At 34.2% G+C, this 20375-nt stretch overlaps 1 protein-coding gene across 1 annotated transcript; it reads left to right on the plus strand.

The window, feature by feature from the left end:
* The first annotated feature begins 3229 nt into the window (after window positions 1-3229).
* LOC121795565 (small ubiquitin-related modifier 2-like) lies at window positions 3230-4665 on the plus strand. Its single transcript, XM_042194095.1, has 3 exons — window positions 3230-3306; window positions 3679-3828; window positions 4440-4665. Exons 1-3 carry the CDS (start codon window positions 3250-3252, stop codon window positions 4515-4517), a joined length of 285 nt encoding a protein of 94 aa, XP_042050029.1. The 5' UTR covers window positions 3230-3249; the 3' UTR covers window positions 4518-4665.
* Window positions 4666-20375: the final 15710 nt, after the last annotated feature.

The raw sequence follows: 20375 nt of genomic DNA on the forward strand, positions 1-20375 counted from the left end.
CTAACTCACTCCACTCACATTTTATTATAAAATCAATATAAAAAAGTGGGTCACACATTCCACTAACTTTTTCAACCAACTTTTCTTTACATTTCTTAAAACTCGTGCCTGGTCAAACAACGACTCCTATAGGGGACGGAGGGAGTACTAATTTTAAAGTTACAATGTGCTTCCAATCTCGTGCTGCCACGTGACACGAAACATGCAATATTGTAGACACTAAAATGTAATATACATTTGTAGAAACTGCAGATGGATTTTCGCATATTGCATTTTAGGTATAGACAGATTGCATTTTACACTGTTGAGTTTTGCATTATAGACATACACTGTTTAATTTGCATTATATATATAGACGAATTGCCTTTATGTATACTTTATTTTGCATTATAGACAATTTATGTTTATAATGCAAAACTCAAATGATAAGGGTAATTCCCTTATCAAGATGTTGGAGACGATAAAAGAGATAAAAGAGAAGCCTCGTGAGGCGGAATCCCGTCGACAACTCAAGCATAGACAAAGTACTAAAATAAAACAGAAAGAGATGTAAATTCATATATTCATTCATTCATTGAAAGGAATAACAATGACACCTATTTATAATGCTAAATACCCTAATTTAAGGAACAAGAAAATATCCTAAACATATATGGAAAAGATATGACAAATCACTAATTAACTAATTAATAAAGATATGCACGTATCAACTCCCTCGCGGTTAAAATTCACTTTGTCCTCAAGGTGGGAACCACGAAGCAACTCTTGAAAATAAAAGCTTTGGCGAGTTATTTCATCCTGGATCAAATGTATAGTGGTAGGAAACATATAGATCCTGCAACCGGTCACCAACGTCTATTTTTTTGAACTTGTGGTTCTCTTTTAAACCACATTTTGCCATTATCACTACCATTATTTTCAGAAGTGGTCTCTTCTGCAATATCAACTTCTCTTCTTCTTGAGCAACCCATCCAGAAACTCGGCTGTCATCCTTGGATTCAGAAAAGAGTTGTTCCTCCTCGTCCATGAGATGCATTACAAAAACATCACAAGACTTCTTTGGTGTTTTGTCAATTTTGGCGGGTGTTACAACCCCCGCCTCTGCATCATCCTAAGGCTCACCAATAACCTTTGGAACAAGAAATTCTTCTTCTTCATTCAATACACAGTAGGCTCGTGGCGGAATTGCAGCATCAGCGGCCATCGACACTATGGTTGAGTGGCAAAGACTCGTCGGATGGAGCAGAGGCTGCAGCACAGCAACAAGCTGTCCGTGGCAGTTTTGGCTTTCTGTTGTCGCTTTCGGGGAAATTTTCGAGGCTATAAATGTCGGGGTTAAGTTCGGGACGTGTTGTTGTGGCATATCAAACCAAAAAGAAGACTCACAGAGCTGTGTTGGCTGCGGAACAGCAGCGGCATTGCTGAGTGGTGGTTAATCGGTGGAGAAAACACCGTGCAATCAAGCTGCCAAGGATGTGCGCCCAGGCGTGGGTTTTGCAGCTGCCGGAAGGGCTCAACATCTTGGTTGCGGGGCTGCTGGGGTCGTTGCCATTCAACAGTATCGGATGGTCAAGCTTGCGGTTCCCAACAGTATGACTGTCGTGCCTGTGGTGTATTCCAGCAGGTCGGGCGTGCGGCAGTTGTAGCTGTTGAGGCGATGCCGACGGACACCAATGAGGGTTGTGGGTTTGATGTTGTTGCGGTAGCTTCCATTGCAATGCATCGGGTGGAGGAGTAGGTGGTTGGTATGGTTGCTACGGCTACAGAAACGTGGTTGCCGGTTGGTACGAAGGCATTTGCGACTGGTAGGGCAGTTGTGCGGCGGTGTACAGCGTGGCCGTATCGGGTGGATCAGGTTGGGGCCGGAGTGGAGGGAGCGTGGCTGCTGCCCTACGCTCATGCTCAATCAATCGGGTCTCGAGTCGGGCATGCCAAGAGAGGATATATTCCAACGTTGCAGCTATTGAATTCAGTTGCAAGTCTTCGGATGCTTGCGATATCTCCGGCCATGAACGAAGATTGACTTCAGCCATGAGTTCGAGGATAAAAGCACCAATTTGATAAGGGTAATTCTCTTATCAAGATGTCAGAGACGATAAAAGAGATAAAAGAGAAGTCCCGGGAGGCGGAATCCCATCGACAACTCAAGCTTAAACAAAGCACTAAAATAAAACAGAAAGAGACGTAAATTCATATATTCATTCATTCATTGAAAGGAATAACAATGACACCTATTTATAATGCTAAATACCCTAACTTAAGGAACAAGAAAATATCCTAAACATATATGGAAAAGGTATGACAAATCACTAATTAATAAAGATATGAGGATCTTCATATAGATATGCACATATCATCAACCTAAAATGCAATATGTCTATAACTAAAATGCAATCTGTTTATAATTAAAACAATCTGTGGAAATTCATTTATAGCTTCACAAATGTATATTGCATTTTAGTGTGTACAATATCACATATTTTGGGTCACGTAGCAGCACGAGATTGACGTTGTGACTCTAATGAAGGATGTGCCCCAATGCTCCTTAAATATCTCGATTTGTGTAAAATAAGTGTTTGACTGTGCTTACATTTTTTTTTCTTTAATACAGTAGATTACGATATTTTTGGAACTCTTATGAGAAGTTTAATTTGTTTTATGATATATAGGGAAATATTATTATAATATGTCAATAAATATTTCAATAAAACTTAGAAATATTTCAATTTCTTTAATTATGTGTTGTTGATATGTGTTTGCATTTGTATTATAGTAATATTTATAAGTATATGAATTTTTATCTATTTTTGATGCATACTATTTTTGATATTGTATACAGAGTAGTATATTTTAAAGGAAATACAATATTTCAGGCATGGCACGGGTGAGACACTAGTTCATACTAGTAAAACTCATGTCATTTTAAAAGTTTTTATTTATAGAAAGCCAAAGTGAGTATATTTGTTTTTTTTAAAATTTCAGTTATATAAAATTTTGTTTTGAAATTATTTGCATATCAATTTGATTAGGAAATATAAACAAATATTTATAATTGCAAATTACTATAAAATCATATAAATATTTAAAAAATAAGAAAGTAATAGTAAATTGTATTTTAAATGTCAAATACTAATAAAGGACAAATAAGTGTAAAACCGTGAATAGTGTGACACAAGAATTATAAGTACATCCTGTTGTGTATGCATCTTCTTACTGCTAACAAATTTTAGAAATAACAGAGTGAAGAAAATGGGAGAAAGCACTACTGCCGACCAACGCAAAGTTGCGATTAGCATCAAGTCTCAGGTTCCTCTCTCTATCTCTCTGCTTGTGTCATTTTGTGTGTTATTTTCGTCTGTTTTTCTTGTTTATTCTATTCTCATGAGTCACAAACATGATTTATAATAATTTAAATAGTTTGTGATATCTTAAGTGCTTTAAATTTAGGATATTTAATCGGTCATTTTTTTAATCTCTCGTTGATGCAAATAGATCTCACATTTTTGTGTTTTTATTCACCATTTGACAATCTACTTTTTCTTTTATTTTCTATGTTCTTTTAAGATGGACGAATCAGAAAAGGAAAAAGAGATCCTCTTCTTGATTTAAGATATCACTTCCTTGTAGTATAAATCACTATTTAGAATAGAACAGTAATGGATATTATGTGATTTGTAGGATGGAGACAAAATGTTTTTCAGAGTTGCACGAGATAAGAAAATTCAAGAATTGCTCAAAATTTATTGCAAGGGAAAGAATTATTTGTACCGTGAGGTATCTTTCATTCACAATGGAGATCGTATCCAACCTAACCAAACTCTCTTTCAGGTAATTTCTTCATCTATTTTTCTTCCAATTGTTTTTAGGGTCATTTTAATTACCAATTTTGATATATTTTTATTTAATTTTTTGACCAAGTATCCATTTAATTTTTTTTTTTTCAATTCGTGGGTCAAACTTCTTTTAGTTGACATATTAGTTCGGAGAATCAAGGCATAGCTTTGAAAGACTTGAGCCTTTCTTGATATAATGAAATGAAAATTTCCGATTGTATTCTATTTATTTGCTTCATATAATGGAAAAGAATGGTCATGTAATGAAATGAAGTAGAGAATGAAATGGAAATGCAAACAAATTCATTTCTCATTCCTATCTTCATTTCGTTACTATTGTCATTCTATTCCATCATCGTTTACTTCCAAAATATTGAAACTCACTTATTATATTTGAAAAGTTATGTCAAAGCGATAAAATTAAAGATTGTGATTTATAGATTTAAATTGTTTATTATGTTCAAAATAATGAATTTTAGTAGCAAAACACAATTAATTAGACACAATATGACGACAGCGTAGCATCCAAATCATATTCTATGTAAAATGCATGAGTTTAGCCAATTTTATAGTACATGATAAGTGTAATTTTCATTAAATTGGTAGCTTGGCATTGAAGATGGAGATGAGATAGCTGCAATGCAACATCAGAGTGGAGGTGGCAACCTATCGGCCTTTGCGTGAATTTAACCAACTATCCTTATTAGCATGTTGTGACGCCAACTTCTTATTATTTAATCGTGTTCCAAAAAGACTAGTATGTTATCTTTTATGTCCATTCGGATATTTTATTGAAGAGAATTATTTAAGGACCCATGCATTTACTTCTCAATTACGTGTTTACAACAACAAATCCACGAAAGATCCGAATGAAAGTGATAGGGTTTAAGTTCCCTATCGAGAGGTTTGTAGAGCACGCGGAGATTGAACGGAGCGAAAGAGATAATTCCCTAGTTGAAGTTCTAGGGTTTTCGGAACAAGAATGAGAATAGAAGTTTATTTCATATTTCTCAATGAATAAAAGAGTACATAGACCTCTAATTTATAGAATACGAACTAGACTCAATAAAGATAAAGATTGCATAAAAATAACTAACTAAAATAGAAGATACTGAATCAAATAAAATAAAAGATACTGGAGATAATCTTCGGCGAGATTCACTAAATCGAAGATAGTGGAGATAATCATTGGCGAGATTCACTAAATCGAGGACCCTATCAACTCTCCCGCCGTTGAAAACCACCTTGCCCTCAAGGTGGGTAATGAAATAAGAACTCCCAGGTGGAAGTACTCTCAAAATCTCCTGGGTCAAAAATAAACACACTTCCTTGACCAAGAGCTCGTAATCGAGATCCCACATATCGAAGACATACAAATGTCACTTTGTTAGGCTCAAATCCCTTTATTTGCATCGAAGCAGCAACTGCAATTGTCTCAAGAGTGCGATGGGAGCCATCCGACGAGTCTACATAATCCTTCCCATGCTCATCCTTGTGAAGCTTATATGCATTTGTATCATCCAAATACATCGTGTAGTGCGTCCGCTCACATCGTTGTCGAACCGCACACAAAACCTTTGTGGAAACCTGGCTCGTGGCAGCCACACCAATCTGAAACGAATCAAAAGATGAAGCGTTGGCTGTTTGGGGAGGCATCGCACTCCAACCCATGATAGAGTCTCTTCCCAATAGCAGTGCGTCGTCGCACGGAGGGATGGAGCGGTCATTGGTGGTGAGTGTGGTATCATATAACGTGCTACCTATTTCAAAGGTAGCAGGCTGCCTAAATTCACAAAAATTAGGGACAACAATACTTCCCACTTTAGCTTCAATAACCTTACTGAACTCGGGTGAGAAATTAGGTTGATCCTCGGTCAATGAACTTGACCCCATGTGTTGATCGGGAAGGACGAACACTTGCGGCGACTCAACGCCTTTCTTGACGACCTCTTCAAGGGTCTCGTCGCTTGGAACATCAAGAGTACCTCCATCCTCGAGAACAGCCGTTGCAGGGGACATCGGAAACGTTTCTGGGGAGGTGGCGTGCTGCTGCGTCGGTGGTGACGTGGCATGGGTTGGTACAGCTGCGAACGGTCCATCCCCATGGAGCCCGTGGCAGACCCGATGGGAATAAAAGAGTACATAGACCTCTAATTTATAGAATACGAACTAGACTCAATAAAGATAAAGATTGCATAAAAATAACTAACTAAAATAGAAGATACTGAATCAAATAAAATAAAAGATACTGGAGATAATCTTCGGCGAGATTCACTAAATCGAAGATAGTGGAAATAATCATTGGCGAGATTCACTAAATCGAGGACCCTATCAGAAAGATAGTATTATTGATGGAAAAGAAAGAAATACAAGGAAGTACTTTGGTTTACACAAAGGAACTAATGTAAGGCTTCACATTTTCTTTAAGCTACCTTGTACACCTCTATTATTTTACGTTGTTAGGGAAAACTCAAATATGACAAAAATTGCACTGTGGCTGTCGACCGAAAGAGCTAGGCAGTGTGCCAAGGTTCAAAAAGTTATGATTTGTGGCAATACAAAATTTCATAACTAGAAGAATTATTGAGAGCTTTTGTGTGTAAACCTAAAACCTACTAGGAGTATTAACTTAGATGTATATTAGTAGAAAAGTGTGCGGTGCACCCTTTTATCGTGAAGGGTTTTACTTTTATGTTATTAGGGAGGTCCAAATTATCTCATAAACTCCATCCGTCCTCTATTAATTGGCATCGGTTGACTTGACACATGTTTTAAGAAATATAGTGGAATATGAGTGAAAAAGTTAGTGGAATGAATCCGACTTTTATACATTAATTTTATAATAAAATGTAAGTGGAATGAGTTAGTGGAATGTGAGGTTCATTACTAAAAATAGTAAGTAAGGGTGCCAATTAATTAGAGACGGGCGAAAAAGAAAATTAGTGCCAATTAATAGAGGAAGGAAGGAGTATATATTAATAGTAAAGATTCTAAATATTTATCCTTCTTTTACATAAGGATAAATACTTTTCACAAAGAAAAAAAAGAAAAAAATACTACCTCCCTCCAGAAAATAGACGAATTTGTAAATTACACGAGTTTTAATATGCAATTGGTAAAGTAAGAAAGAGAATGAGAAAAAGGTAGTGAAATGATTGTTAGTAGATTATGGGTCCACATTATAAATGATGCGTAAGATTATTATTTGTTGAAAACTTTCCATATTTAGACTTGGTCTAAGTTAATGGACGGTCTAAAATAGTAAAACTAGTCTATTTTTTTGTAGACGGAGGTAGTATAAAAGAATGGTTCAAATGAAAGAGTGCGACATACTCCCTCCGTCCCATTATAAATGAAACATTTGCTTTTCGGCACATGATTTTATGTAGTGTTGTCTTTTGAGTTAATAAGGAGAGAATAAAGTAAGAGAGATGAAAAATAGAGATGATATTGTTTCCAATTTAGGAAACGTTTTATTTTTAATGGGACAGATGGAGTATAAAATATGAAAAATAAGTAAAAAAAAATGTAATTTGTGTACAGCCCAGCGGGCCAGCCAATCAGCCCAATCATCCCGATTTCTAATTTGGTTGTATTCTTCCAGCCCTAACACTCTAATTTTAGCTGGCTAATCGATCAGCCCATCGGGTTTGGGTTAAATTTGATGTACATAATTTTGCAAACTGGCGAATAAATAAAATTTGAACTGATGTACGGACATTTGAAGAGGTGTAAATGAGGTTGGTCAGGGAACTTGCCTCTTCTAGCTACTTCGGAATATAGGCAATATATATGGAAAATTTCTTCCAAATTTTTACTGCCCGTGATCACTCAATTTCACTCTCTTCTTCGTTTGTTTTTTCTCATCAATTGTTATCCATCAGAAAATATAAAATTTTGCCCATGACTTTTGTTTCTACTTTTAAACATTTACTTATACATATCATACTCCACTACTCTATTTCTTATCCCGAATATTCACAACTATGTACAACTACAAACTACCTCTGTCCCATGATATTTAAGGTATTTATTTTGCAGTTATTTTGAAAAAATAATAATATATAGTTAAAATGAAGAAAAAGTAAAATAAAAAATATAATAATGTAGAAAATAGTCTTCTATATAGTTTTTTCTCTTTTACATTATTTTCTCTCTATTTTAACTATTTATTATTATTTTCTCAAAATAAGTGTGAAAAAGAAGTGACCGGATGAAGTACAAAATATAGACACAAAACTTTAGTTTTAAAAGGTTTAATTTCATCGAAGAATTAAATATTAAAAAGTGTATAAGTGATGTAATGGGATAAAAATAAGTACATCTCAAAAACACAATAAATTTTTATTACCAAAATATTCCAAAGCCATACACAGGAAAAGAAAATAAAAAAAAAATCCAAATCATACATTACAATTTAAAATATAACCCATATTAAAAAACAATAGTAGTAAAATATATTTGCTCATAATTCACAAAGAGAAATTTAAATTCATGAATCATCAATAATCACATGCATTTCCTATACTACATTACATAGATATATTGTGCCTGTGGTTATAATCTCTTCTATATAGTAGTACATTTTTTTATATTCCCAACTCCACCTCCTCCAATTCAAATTAGAAGCTATACTATAAAATATACTAGTAAATAACAAATACACTACTCAGTAGTATTAACAAATACTCCTCCTACTACAAATTACAAAGAGTGAGAGAAAGAGCAAAACAGAGTGAAGAAAATGGGAGAAAACACTGCTCTCAACCAACGTAAAATTGCAATTTCCATCAAGTCTCAGGTTATTCTTCTTCTCTCTTTCTCTGCTTGCGTCTGTTATTTTCGTCACTTTTTCTTGTTTATTCTATTCTCATGAAACAGAAGCATGATTTAATTATTTAAATAGTTAGTGCTATGTTAGGTGCTTCAAGTATAGGCTGGTGCAAAAATATCTTTTTTATAAAGGTTTTCATCACCATTTCACAATTTACCTTTTCTTTTATTTTCTATTTTTTAAAAGTTGGACAAATCGTATTGGAAAACGAGACCTCTTCTCAATTTTATTTTATTTTTATTTTTTTTGTGTTTACTTATTTATAAAAATCTATTTAGAATAGAATATTAATGAATGTTTTGTGATTTGTATGATGGAGAGACAATGTTTTTTAAGGTACCGAATGAAAAGAAAATGCAAGATTTGCTAAAAATTTATTGCAGAGGAAAAAATTTCTTATATACTGAAATGTCGTTTATCCATAATGGTGATCGTATCCGACCTTCACTTAATCTCTTTCAGGTAACTTCTTATCATTTTTTCCAATTATTTTTAAGAGGCATGATAGATTATTTTGATGTTACTATAATGGAAGAATTGCCAATTTAATTACTAATTTTGATATAATTTGATTTAATTTTTTTTGAGAAAAAGTATTCATTTTAAAAAATCTTTTTGTATTTCTGGCTCCTCAAACTTCTTTTTAGTTGAGAGAGAATTAAAGTTTTAGTTTTGAAAGACTTAGTTCCTTATTGGTACGATGGAATGAATTTGTATTCTTGCATTCCATTTACTTTTTTTAGTACTAGTACTATAATAGAATAAAATGCTCTTATGATGGATTGAATTAGAAATGAAATGGAAATACTAAGTAATTTTTTTCGCATTCCTACCTTTATTTTGTTCTTATCATCATTTCATCTCATTATCAATACGGTTTTAAGGACAAAATAATTTGGAATACACGTTCAATATTTACTAGTAATGGTGAGTAGCCAATATCGAAATTCATTATTATCAATATGTGGCAACCCATATACTGAAACATTGAAACACATTTATTACATTTGATAAGTTACATCAAAACAACAAATTTTCAGAGATTATAATATTACATTAAATGAAAAGTATATATAGATCAAAATTGTTTATTATGTTCAAAATAATGAATTTAGTAGCAAAACACAGTTCATTAGACATAACATGACATGATGTAGCATCCAAATCCTATTCTATGTAATTAATACTGCATGTTACGTTATTAATCGATTTTACATATAGTAATTTTTTCATTTAAATTGGTAGCTTGCCATTGAAGATGGAGACGAGATAACTACCATGGCACATCAAGATGGAGGTGGCAATCTGGCAGCTCTTGCATGAGTTTAACAATGTGTCTTTATACGTGGTCTATTATCTAAATTGTAGTATGACTTTTGTTAACTCATGTTGTTTTTCTAAATTTCTAAGTACTACATTTTATGTTTAGTATCTTAATGTCAGAAAAATGTCTGAAAGTTTAGTTGATCTCCATGGAGTAAAATTTGCAATTTTTAGTTCAAGATGTTTGTAACAACCCATGTTTTAAAACACCAATCGCGTTTTCTCTCTTATGTTTTGAGCTAATTCCAGAGACAATTCTACTTTTGTTCTAGAAAATTAATGGAATTCCATTTTAATGAAGAAGATTAGATTTATTCCGATTGGGGGAGTGACGCACAAGGGTTATGCGTCGTTATTATTGAACGACGCACAACCCTTATTCGTCGTTGGGTAACGACGCACAAGGATTATGCGTCACACTGGTAAGCATTCCCGCCTATCACCCGGGTGACCCGGGTTCGATCCCTGGCAACGGAGCATTTTTACTATTATTATTACTATTATTTATTAGAGTATAGTCACTGCTATTATAATATTCGTTTTGGGGGACCAATTAGATTGGGCATTTATTCTTAACTTCTTTAATTAATTCTTTTATAAGAGTAATATCTATTTGCCAAAAACAAATGTTTAGAATAACTCATTTTTATCAAATACTAATCACTTAAAAAAATGCGCCGTTGCCGGGGATCGAATCCAAGTCACCCGAGTGACAGGCGGGAATGCTTACCAGTGTGACGCATAAGGGTTATGCATCATTACGGTAAGACGCATAACCCTTATGCGTCTTTTAACGACGCATAATCCTTGTGCGTCGTTACCCAACGACGCATAAGGGTTGTGCGTCGTTCAATAATAACGACGCATAACCCTTGTGCGTCACTCCCCCAATCGGAATAAATCTAATCTCCTTCATTAAAATGGAATTCAATTAATTTTCTAGAACAAAAGTAGAATTGTTCCGCTAATTCCATGTTGAGTACTTAAGGTTGTAGCTGCCGTCAAATTTTTAATTCTGGTTTCGATGATCGTTTTTTTAGTTAGAAAAAAACTAAAACCCTTTAATCCTCCAACTACTTGATATAGCAGCTATGTATTTCAGCCAAAATTTACTGCTAATTTTTTTTATATCTTATAGTATCAATAGTAGAGTTGTGATCAATGTCGAACCAATTTTAAAGACCGAACTAGAGACCAAATTAAGGCCATTAGATCTAGATTTTTTTTATGAGATGCGCTGCTGTGTAAATTATTTCGGACTTCATTACAATCTCATTTTACTTCATTGTATTAGGTTTATTATTTCATTCCGGTACGTAATACCTTGAAACTACAATATGTTTTTACTTACTTCCAGTAGGTTTTGAAATGATTCAACGCATGCTTAATTCGAATTCATTGACCAGGGTTTTTACTTTATTCACTATAAAAAAATGCAATTTATTTCAGTAGGTTTATTACTTCATTCAAAAACATTATTACTTTATTGGACAAGGTTTTTACTTCATTGCAGTAGGGCTTCACACGCTTCTACACATACTTTATTCAAATAGTTTATTACCACGTCATTCCATGTTCTTATTACACCATTCAATTAGGCTATCATTCTATTTTGTTGTCAGCGCCATGGCGGCGATGATAGAGAGAGAACGGTACGCCACAGCGAAACAGCCTTTACGTACTGGAATGAAGTAATAATCCTATTGGAATGAAGTAAAAACATACTGGAATAAAGTAATATATTCTGAAATGAAGTTAAATCCTCCTAATATGTTAGTATGACTTATTTGCCCTGGGCTTAAGAAAAATAGGCTCGTGATGACGGCGAAAATAATTTATAAATTTGTGCATCTCATTCATAAAAAACTAGATCTAAAAACCCTAATTTGGTATAGTTTTGTTATTCGACAATAAGGAGTGGATTTACATATAATGAGACTCATCAATAGTTAATTTAATTAACTAGAAATAAATAACAGTTGAGCCTGGGATCTCATTAAGGAGATTTGTTCGCTTTTGTCAATTGCTTCGCGAGAAATGGGGTTGTATCAATTTAAATGTTTGTCCAATATGTTTTGTTTGAATTTGAGTATTAGATTAGATAGAAAATAGTGCATAAGGGTTTTCAGATTGGGAAAATTGAGGGTGAAGAAGACCGATTTTATTGGGCCATTTGGTTTTGGGCCTTGTTTCAAATAAATGTTGGGTTAGCTTAAGTTAATGTGGGACGATCAATCGCTTAAGTTTGGGCTAACTCCTGGTAGCATTAATTAATGTGATGGGCTGTGTGAATAAACTGAATTTTGGGCATAATAAACCTTGCCCCGTATAATCTATGGAGCTATAAGATATGTAGCATATCATTTTCACGATACGGTATATCATATTGAAATTGTCATACCACGTATCACAATGAAAATTAGGTATAAGTAAAAATCATATCTTTATCATACCAAAAGTTTTGATCAATTTTAATATCGTTACCGTACCATCCTTTTGGTATGCTGTAATCGGTATACCAATTCTTTTCGGCAATTCAAATTTTGGTACGGTACATTGTTATACGATTATATAATATAATATTGTATATATATTGAATATATAAATATATTTAATGTTAAATATATTTGGTATTCGCGGTTTATATAAATTTATACCGTTACATTACAGAAATCTTTAGATAAGGCAATATACTACGTCGAAAATCATGGTATACCAAATGATAGAAATCTATGGGTTCCATCTTAAAACCAATTGGTGATAAGAGGAGAGGCCCATGAGACTTATATAGTGGATTAAGCTCTTTGTGTACACTGATGTAGGATATTATTATATTAATTTTTATGCTTCAATTGCCAACACCCTCCCTCAAACCCTTCAAGGTGAATCTTGGAGGGGTTGGACTTTTTTTATGATCGATTGGACAATCGGCCCAATCTTTTTTTTGATCGGTTGGACCACTGGCCCAAATTTTCAACCCAGTTATACTGTTGGGTCAGTCATTTTTTTTCGGTTTCAGCCCAGACATACTGCTGGGTCAGTTAAATATGACCCACAATCGGCGACCCGCTCTGATACCATGATAGAAATCCATGGGTTCCATCTTAAAACCAATTCGTGATAAGAGGAGAGGCCCATGAGACTTATATAGTGGATTAAGCTCTTTGTGTACACCGATGTGGGATATTATTATTTATTATATTCATGGTGTAACCATATTTCTCTAATAAAAGTATTTTCTTCACTTTCATCCTTGAAATAAAAATCTCCTTGCACTTTATCATTCCCAACGGAAATACTTAGATTACTCCAAAGTCTGAATTACAACGAGAATTCTACGTTCACACGTCTTCTAAAGGAAATTAATTATGCTAATAAATCTGATTAATTCGAAAGAAGAGATCGAAATTTCGGGGCGTCACAATTTTCCCATATGAATTTTAATTATTGCATTTATAACCAAATTATCCCCTTCGTTTCAAGGTAAATGTCACACGTGAGTATTGATACGAGATTTTAGAAGATGTTTTGTGTGTTAAATAGAAAAAATGTAGAGAGAAAAAAGTAATTCAAGTAATAATGAATAGAGAGAAAGGTCGTTGAGTGTATGAATTTTTGCAAAAATAGAAATATAGTAACATATTTTATGTGACAAACTAAAAGTAAAATTGCGACTTCTAATTTGGAATCGGAGCAGGGATGATGGGAATTGTAGGGTGAGGATGACGTGTACGCCTGAGTTTAGGGCGAGACAGAAATAAAAAAAAATGTGCTAAAAAGTTATTGTAATGAAAAAACTAATGTTGTAGTATGAAACTCTGGATTTTACCTTAATGGTAACCAACTTTCTCGTAGAGGAATTGTAGCTCAGGTTATTTATTCATAATAAATACTCAAATCTTTGTGTCTTGCTCTAACATTATTTTTTGAAAATACAACTAATAATTAATATGTTTAATCTGTATTATCAAGGTTGGGTTGAAGGAAGAGGAAGTAATTGATGTTGTGGCATCGGTCAGAATTTGCATTGCTGGATAAATTCAAGTTTGGGGTAAAGTATGGTAAAAAGTTCCCAAATTGAGAACTTTTTTTTTCCGACTTTAGGCTAAAATGTCAATGAGAATATTCAGTTATCTATGCCAATTCAAACTCATTTCTATTAAATGCCACATTAAACGGTAATTTTACTGAAACTATTTACACCAAATTTAAATATAAAAGAATATTCTATCTTCACTTTTTTATTTACCTATTTAATCATATCCATTTTATTTATAACTTAACAACAGAACATTTTATAATAAATGATTCATACTAATATATATTTAATTAATAAAAAATGACTCACCTTAAAAATTGAAATACATTAAACATATTACAATGATATTTAAATATTTTACTTCAATAATATTGAAAGATTTGTATTTTATTTACGGATTATTAGATTACATTTTCATTTTGTTTTCTATTTTTTATTTAAAATTTATGCATTTGAAATGTAATTTTTTTTGTATAATCACTTTGTGTTATTGCTACATCTGTCACAAGTTAGTAGAGTCGTATTCTTTTCTCCGGATGTTCCAAAGTTGTTGAATTGTTTCATTTTTTTGGCAAAAAACTTTATTCTCTTTTATATTTTAGTCTCTCTTTCTCTCTCAGAATTTATTATTTATCCCACTTTATTCTCTAAATTTTAACTTTTAAACTTCAATTTTTAAATCTTGTGTCCGAAAGAAACACCCCAACTTATTTGGACGAAGTGTGTACATTATCTATTTTGTTCAATCTCAGTTTGTTTTATTTACTTTTTTTGTATTTTCTTATACCATTACATATCATATGTAATATCATAAATTGTTTGTCTAAATTGATAAATTCACAACAATCATGTCTTCTAATTTAATCTATTAATTATATTATTAAAACTAAATAATTATAGCTCAAACACATAATCAAATTAAAGAACCCAAAACATAACTAGTTAAATGTACTTATCAATTTAATGTATTATACGTACTTATATTTAATCATTGATTATCTGAACTAATGCTTACATTAAATTCAGATCCATTGACATTTACTAAATTATTAAATACATTAATGCTTGTTAGTTTATATTTAATATAGCATGTAATTAAGACACAACCATTAATGCTTTAAATGAATAGGTATATATGAAAACAGAAGTCAATACAATTACAACACATATTCCAATCTGTAAATTAAATGATTAGGTATGAAAACGGAAGTCAATATAATTACAACACCTATCCTACGGAATTTTTTTTTTCATATTGATTAGTTTATACTACTCAATCACTTTTTCCTATCAATCTCTCTCCCTTTAATAAATTTAAATTGAAACTTATGTCGTTCACTACTAATATTAATTTTGATTAACGGATGTAGCATAACTTAATTAAACCTAATTTATAGAAGCGTGTTTACCAATATACTATCTTTTTTTTTGCATTATGGATTTGAACTATATAAATATTCCCTAAATTTTAATGTTTGCACATTTGCAGACTCTGGACGTGGAAGGTATCTAGACTTAGAGATTTGGTCGTTTTAAATACTTTTGCATTTTTTGAAACTAACTAAAATACCCCACAACCACTAAAGAGCATTGAAGTATATATATTATTTTCAATTTATCTTATGTTTCTTCACATTAATTAATGTTCTCTTTCCTATGCATCATTTAATGTTCTTTGCCTATCTTTTATTCCCCTCTTCTCTTTTCCTTGTCATTTTTCTTTTCTCCTTTTCTTTACTTTCATTTGTTTTTGTACTCATAATTTAAGTGATTGATTTTTCATTTTCAATTCTCTTTATGCAAATATTGAAATTTTGATACTTATGTATCAATTGGTAAATATCAATTGACTTTTGGCTCCGATGACTTTATGTGCATGATGAAGGAATGTAACAAAATCAATTAAGATTCACATTATAAAAGAGTTTTTGAATGTTATAGATTAACACTAAGTTGATATATTTATTCAGAGAATCAAAGGCTTATCATTAGAAGGCTTGGGGATAAACACATTTTGGCATACGAGCTGTCGGCCAACATTACTAACACTAAGGGGGTGTTCGGTTTGTAAGATTGTATTCGGGATTAAATTTGTAGTGGGTTTGGTTCATGAGATTCAACCTCACTCCTAGATGGATAATCATGGAATAATTAGTCATAGCTAACCAACCCCCTATGACTAAAATAATCCCACAACTCAATCCTATATTGTATTTTCATATTATTTTATCTTGAAAACCGAAAACCTATATATGTGCGCAAGTTAACGTTCAATACTTACTAATCATGGTGAGTGCAATTGTCGGCAACTTCGAAATGCATTGATGTCAATTAGTGGCAACCCCTATACCAAAACATTGAAACCTGTGCATTACATTTTAAAAGTTACGTCAAAATAACAAGATCAAAGATTGCGATTTAAATGATAATACTCCAAAAATAGTTCCATGTGTGGAAGATACAACTTTAAATACGAAATTAGAAAAATATAAGAGAATATGAAAATAAAATAGAAGAGAGAAATATCAAAAGTGACTAATAGATTGAGAATAACTGTTCAATTTTAGTAGTATTAGACTAATTTTGGTGGACATACGATAAAAGGAAAAATGAAATATTTTTTATAGGCGGAGGGAGTATTTTCCGAAAATAAAAATTATAGATCAACATTGTTTACCATGTTCAAAATAATAAATTTGGTAGCAAAACACAATTAATTAGATACAACATGTGCAACTTTCGCTAACATTGAATTCATAAAAATCAAAGCTAGATTTGTTCGTTTTCTCTATAACTTCAAATAAATGAATAAAATAACAAATCAAGCTTTGATTTTTTATGAATTTTGTGAAAATTTTAAATTTTCAAGAACATTTTTTATGTATTAGAATCGAACGAAATATGTAAAACAAAACAAACAACACTAAACGAGAGTCGAACGAGAGTGATGCTCACATAAGGTATGTACCATAATAAAAAAAGGAAATGACTCAACTCAGTTGGTACATCTCGAAAAGGGATACGACTCAACTTAATTGGGACGGATGGAGCATAATATTTTAACATAGAATCCAAATGAATCCGAAAACATTCATTCAAGAAAAAAAAACTCATCAAGTTAGATACAATAAATAACGACAATAGTTATAATCGAAAAACAAATCAAAAAGAGAAATGTTAGTGTTTGAGCTCATCAAGATCGGATTGAGCTGGTGGAAGAATCAAGTCAGGAAATAGCCGTTGGGAACCAAAACAGGAACTAGCCGTTGGAAACGGTTATAACCGTGTTCGGCAAAAGGAGATGTTCGGCCAAAGGAAGCTGTTCGGCAAAAGGAAGCTGTTCAGCAATTGGAAGCTGTTCAGCAATTGGAAGCTGTTCGGCAATTGGAAGCTGTTCGGCAAAAGGAAGCTGTTCGGCAATTGGAAGCTGTTCGGCAATTGGAAGCTGTTCGGCAAAGGAAGCTGTTCGGCGGTTTTCTTGATCGATACTTCTTAAGGGAGTTGCGATTCATTCCGGAACTAACAACAACAGAAATCAAAAGTGATAGAGAGAGAATTCAAGAGAGGAAGTGTTATCTTTCAGCTGTGCGTTTTTAGCTCTCGAAGCAAGAAGTTTTCGGGCGAGTTGAGGGTTTTCCATCTTGTAAATTCTTGAGAGTTTTGAGTGCTCTTATGTTTGTAATTTCTCGAGTGATCAATAAAGAAACACACCAGATTCTGCCCGTGGATGTAGGCTTACGCCGAACCACGTAATTCGCTTGTGTTTCTTCCTTGCATGTTGTCATTTCATTAATTTTGCATTTCGATCATCACAACCGTAGGTTCGCTCTTCACAACGTGGCGCCGTCTGTGGGAAATTCGTCCACTGAATTGATCGAGAAGGCATAAAGTTTTGGGAGTTCTTTCTTTGTTTCCTCAAGAAGGCGCTCAACCTGTTTGAATAATGGCTGCAGCAAGGTTTGATGTTGAAAAGTTCACAGGCCGAAATGATTTTGGCCTATGGAGGCTGAAGATGAAAGCAATCTTGATGCAACAGGGTTTATGGGAAACCCTAAATGGTGGAGGCAGTAATGAGGAGAAGAAGCCCGAGCCTGATGAAAAGGAGAAGGCAAAGGCTCAAGACAGAGAGTACAAGGCATATAGTACCTTGATACTCAACCTCAATGACAGAGTCCTCAGAGAAGTTTCAAAGGAGGAGACAGCGGCTGGAGTTTGGTCCAAGTTGGAGTCATTATACATGGTCAAATCCTTGGCAAATCGGCTGCACCTGAAGCAGAAACTTCTCACTTTCAAGATTGCTGATGGAAAAGGTGTGTTGGAACAGCTCGAAGAATTTGGGAAATGCATCGATGATCTTGAGAACATTGATGAAGAGATTAAAGATGAGGACAAGGCTCTGATGTTGTTGAATTCCTTGCCACCAAGTTATGAGCATTTCAAGGATGCTATACTTCTTGGTAGAGAGTCCAAGATTGGATATGAAGAGGTGTACTCTGCTCTAAAGCTCAAGGAAATCCAGAAATCTAATCCAAAGTCCACTGAAATGGTGTCTGAGAGTCTGAATGTTGCTGATCACAAGAAGAATGTGAAAAGAAAGTCACAGAAGAAGCCTTGGAAAAACAAGACAGCTGACTGGAAAGAGACCAGATCATGCCATCACTGCAAGAAACCAGGCCACATAAAGAAGAATTGTTGGGTTTGGAAGAAGAAGCAGGCCGAGGAAGAGAATGGCAAGAACAATGCTGATATTGCAGAAGAGTTGGTGGTCCCGGAGGCTCTGTGTGTGACTGAGGACATGGAAGAACTTCCATGGATCATGGATTCTGGATGTAGCTTCCACATGTGTCCAACTAGAAGTCATTTTGAGGAAATCAAGAATGCAGCTGGATCAGTTTTGTTAGGAAATGACCAGATATGCAGAATCAGAGGAATTGGGTCCATCAGGCTTAGACTTCATAATGGCTCCATCAGGTTACTCACTGGTGTGAGGTTTATTCCAGAGATTAAGAGGAATTTGATCTCTATTGGAGTGTTGGATGCAGCAGGATATAATTGCATATTATCTGATGGGATTATGAACATCGTCAAGTATGGTGATGTTGTTATGATGGCTGAGAGAAAGAGAAGCCTATACTATCTAAAGGCAAGTGTGGTTACTGGATCTGTGAATCTGGTGCAGGTATTAGACTTAAGAATGTGGCATCTCAGACTCGGACACTTGGGAGAAACTGGAATTAAAGAATTGGCCAAGAAGGAGCTGATTAAGCTGGAAAATCCCAATGAGCAGTTGGGTTTGTGTGAGCAATGTGTGCTCGGAAAGAGTAAGAAACTGCCCTATGGAAGAGGAATTCACAGCTCAAAGTCACCACTAGACTATGCCCACAGTGACTTGTGGGGCCCAGCTACACCAGCTTCATTGGGTGGAGGTAGATACTTTCTATCCATTATTGATGATTTTTCTAGAAAATTATGGGTGTTTATCTTGAAGGAAAAGTCAGAGACATTCATGAAATTCAAGGAGTGGTGTAGGGAAGTGGAGGTGGAGAAAGGGTGTTCTTTGAAGTGTTTAAGAACTGATAATGGGCTGGAATTTCTGAGTGGGGAGTTTGATTCTTTCTGCAAGCAGAAAGGTATGAAGAGGCATAGGACATCTCCATCTAATCCCCAACAGAATGGAGTTGCTGAGCGCATGAATAGAACCATCCTAGAGCGAGTTAGATGTATGCTCTTTGGCTCTGGAATGGCTAAGAGATTCTGGGGTGAGGCTGTGAGTATGGCAGCAGTTCTCATCAATAGAAGTCCTTCTTCAGCTATAGCTTTTGACACTCCTGATCAGAGATGGTATGGAAAGGCCATGGATTATTCGAATATGAAGATTTTTGGTTGTATGGCTTATGCACACATCAAGCAAAGTAAGTTGGAGCCAAGGGCCTTGAGATGTGTGATGATTGGATACCAAAAGGGAGTGAAGGGCTACAGACTGTGGTGCATAGAGCCAGGAAATCAGAAAGTTATTATCTCTAGAGATGTGCAATTTGAAGAAAGTAGGATGCCATTTCTAGAAAAGGCTCAAGAGAGCCAGAGGCCATCTCATTCTGAGAAAGAACCAGAGCCTGAGAGGATGGTGGAGATGGGTGTTCCAGAACCTGAGGAGGCTGAGGAATCAGTTCAGGTGGAGGTTTCTGGAGCAGATAGAATTGCTGAGCCTGAACAGCAGATGGGAAATCATAGTGAACAAGAAGAAGCAGATGCTGATGTCTTGAACCCTGAAGAAGAGCAGCAGGATTTGGGTGACTATGTTCTAGCCAGAGATAGGGTCAGAAGAATCCCTAAACCATCTACAAGA

Source organism: Salvia splendens, chromosome 3 (genome assembly GCF_004379255.2).
Source record: "Salvia splendens isolate huo1 chromosome 3, SspV2, whole genome shotgun sequence".
NCBI lineage: Eukaryota > Viridiplantae > Streptophyta > Magnoliopsida > Lamiales > Lamiaceae > Salvia > Salvia splendens.

Excerpts from the sequence above, each read along its gene's own strand:
- LOC121795565 (XM_042194095.1), top strand. The coding sequence starts at position 3,250 with ATGGGAGAAAGCACTACTGCCGACCAACGCAAAGTTGCGATTAGCATC. Across the intron at positions 3,307-3,678 it reads CGATTAGCATCAAGTCTCAG|GATGGAGACAAAATGTTTTT; the intron begins GTTCCTCTCTCT and ends TGTGATTTGTAG. Across the intron at positions 3,829-4,439 it reads CTAACCAAACTCTCTTTCAG|CTTGGCATTGAAGATGGAGA; the intron begins GTAATTTCTTCA and ends TTAAATTGGTAG.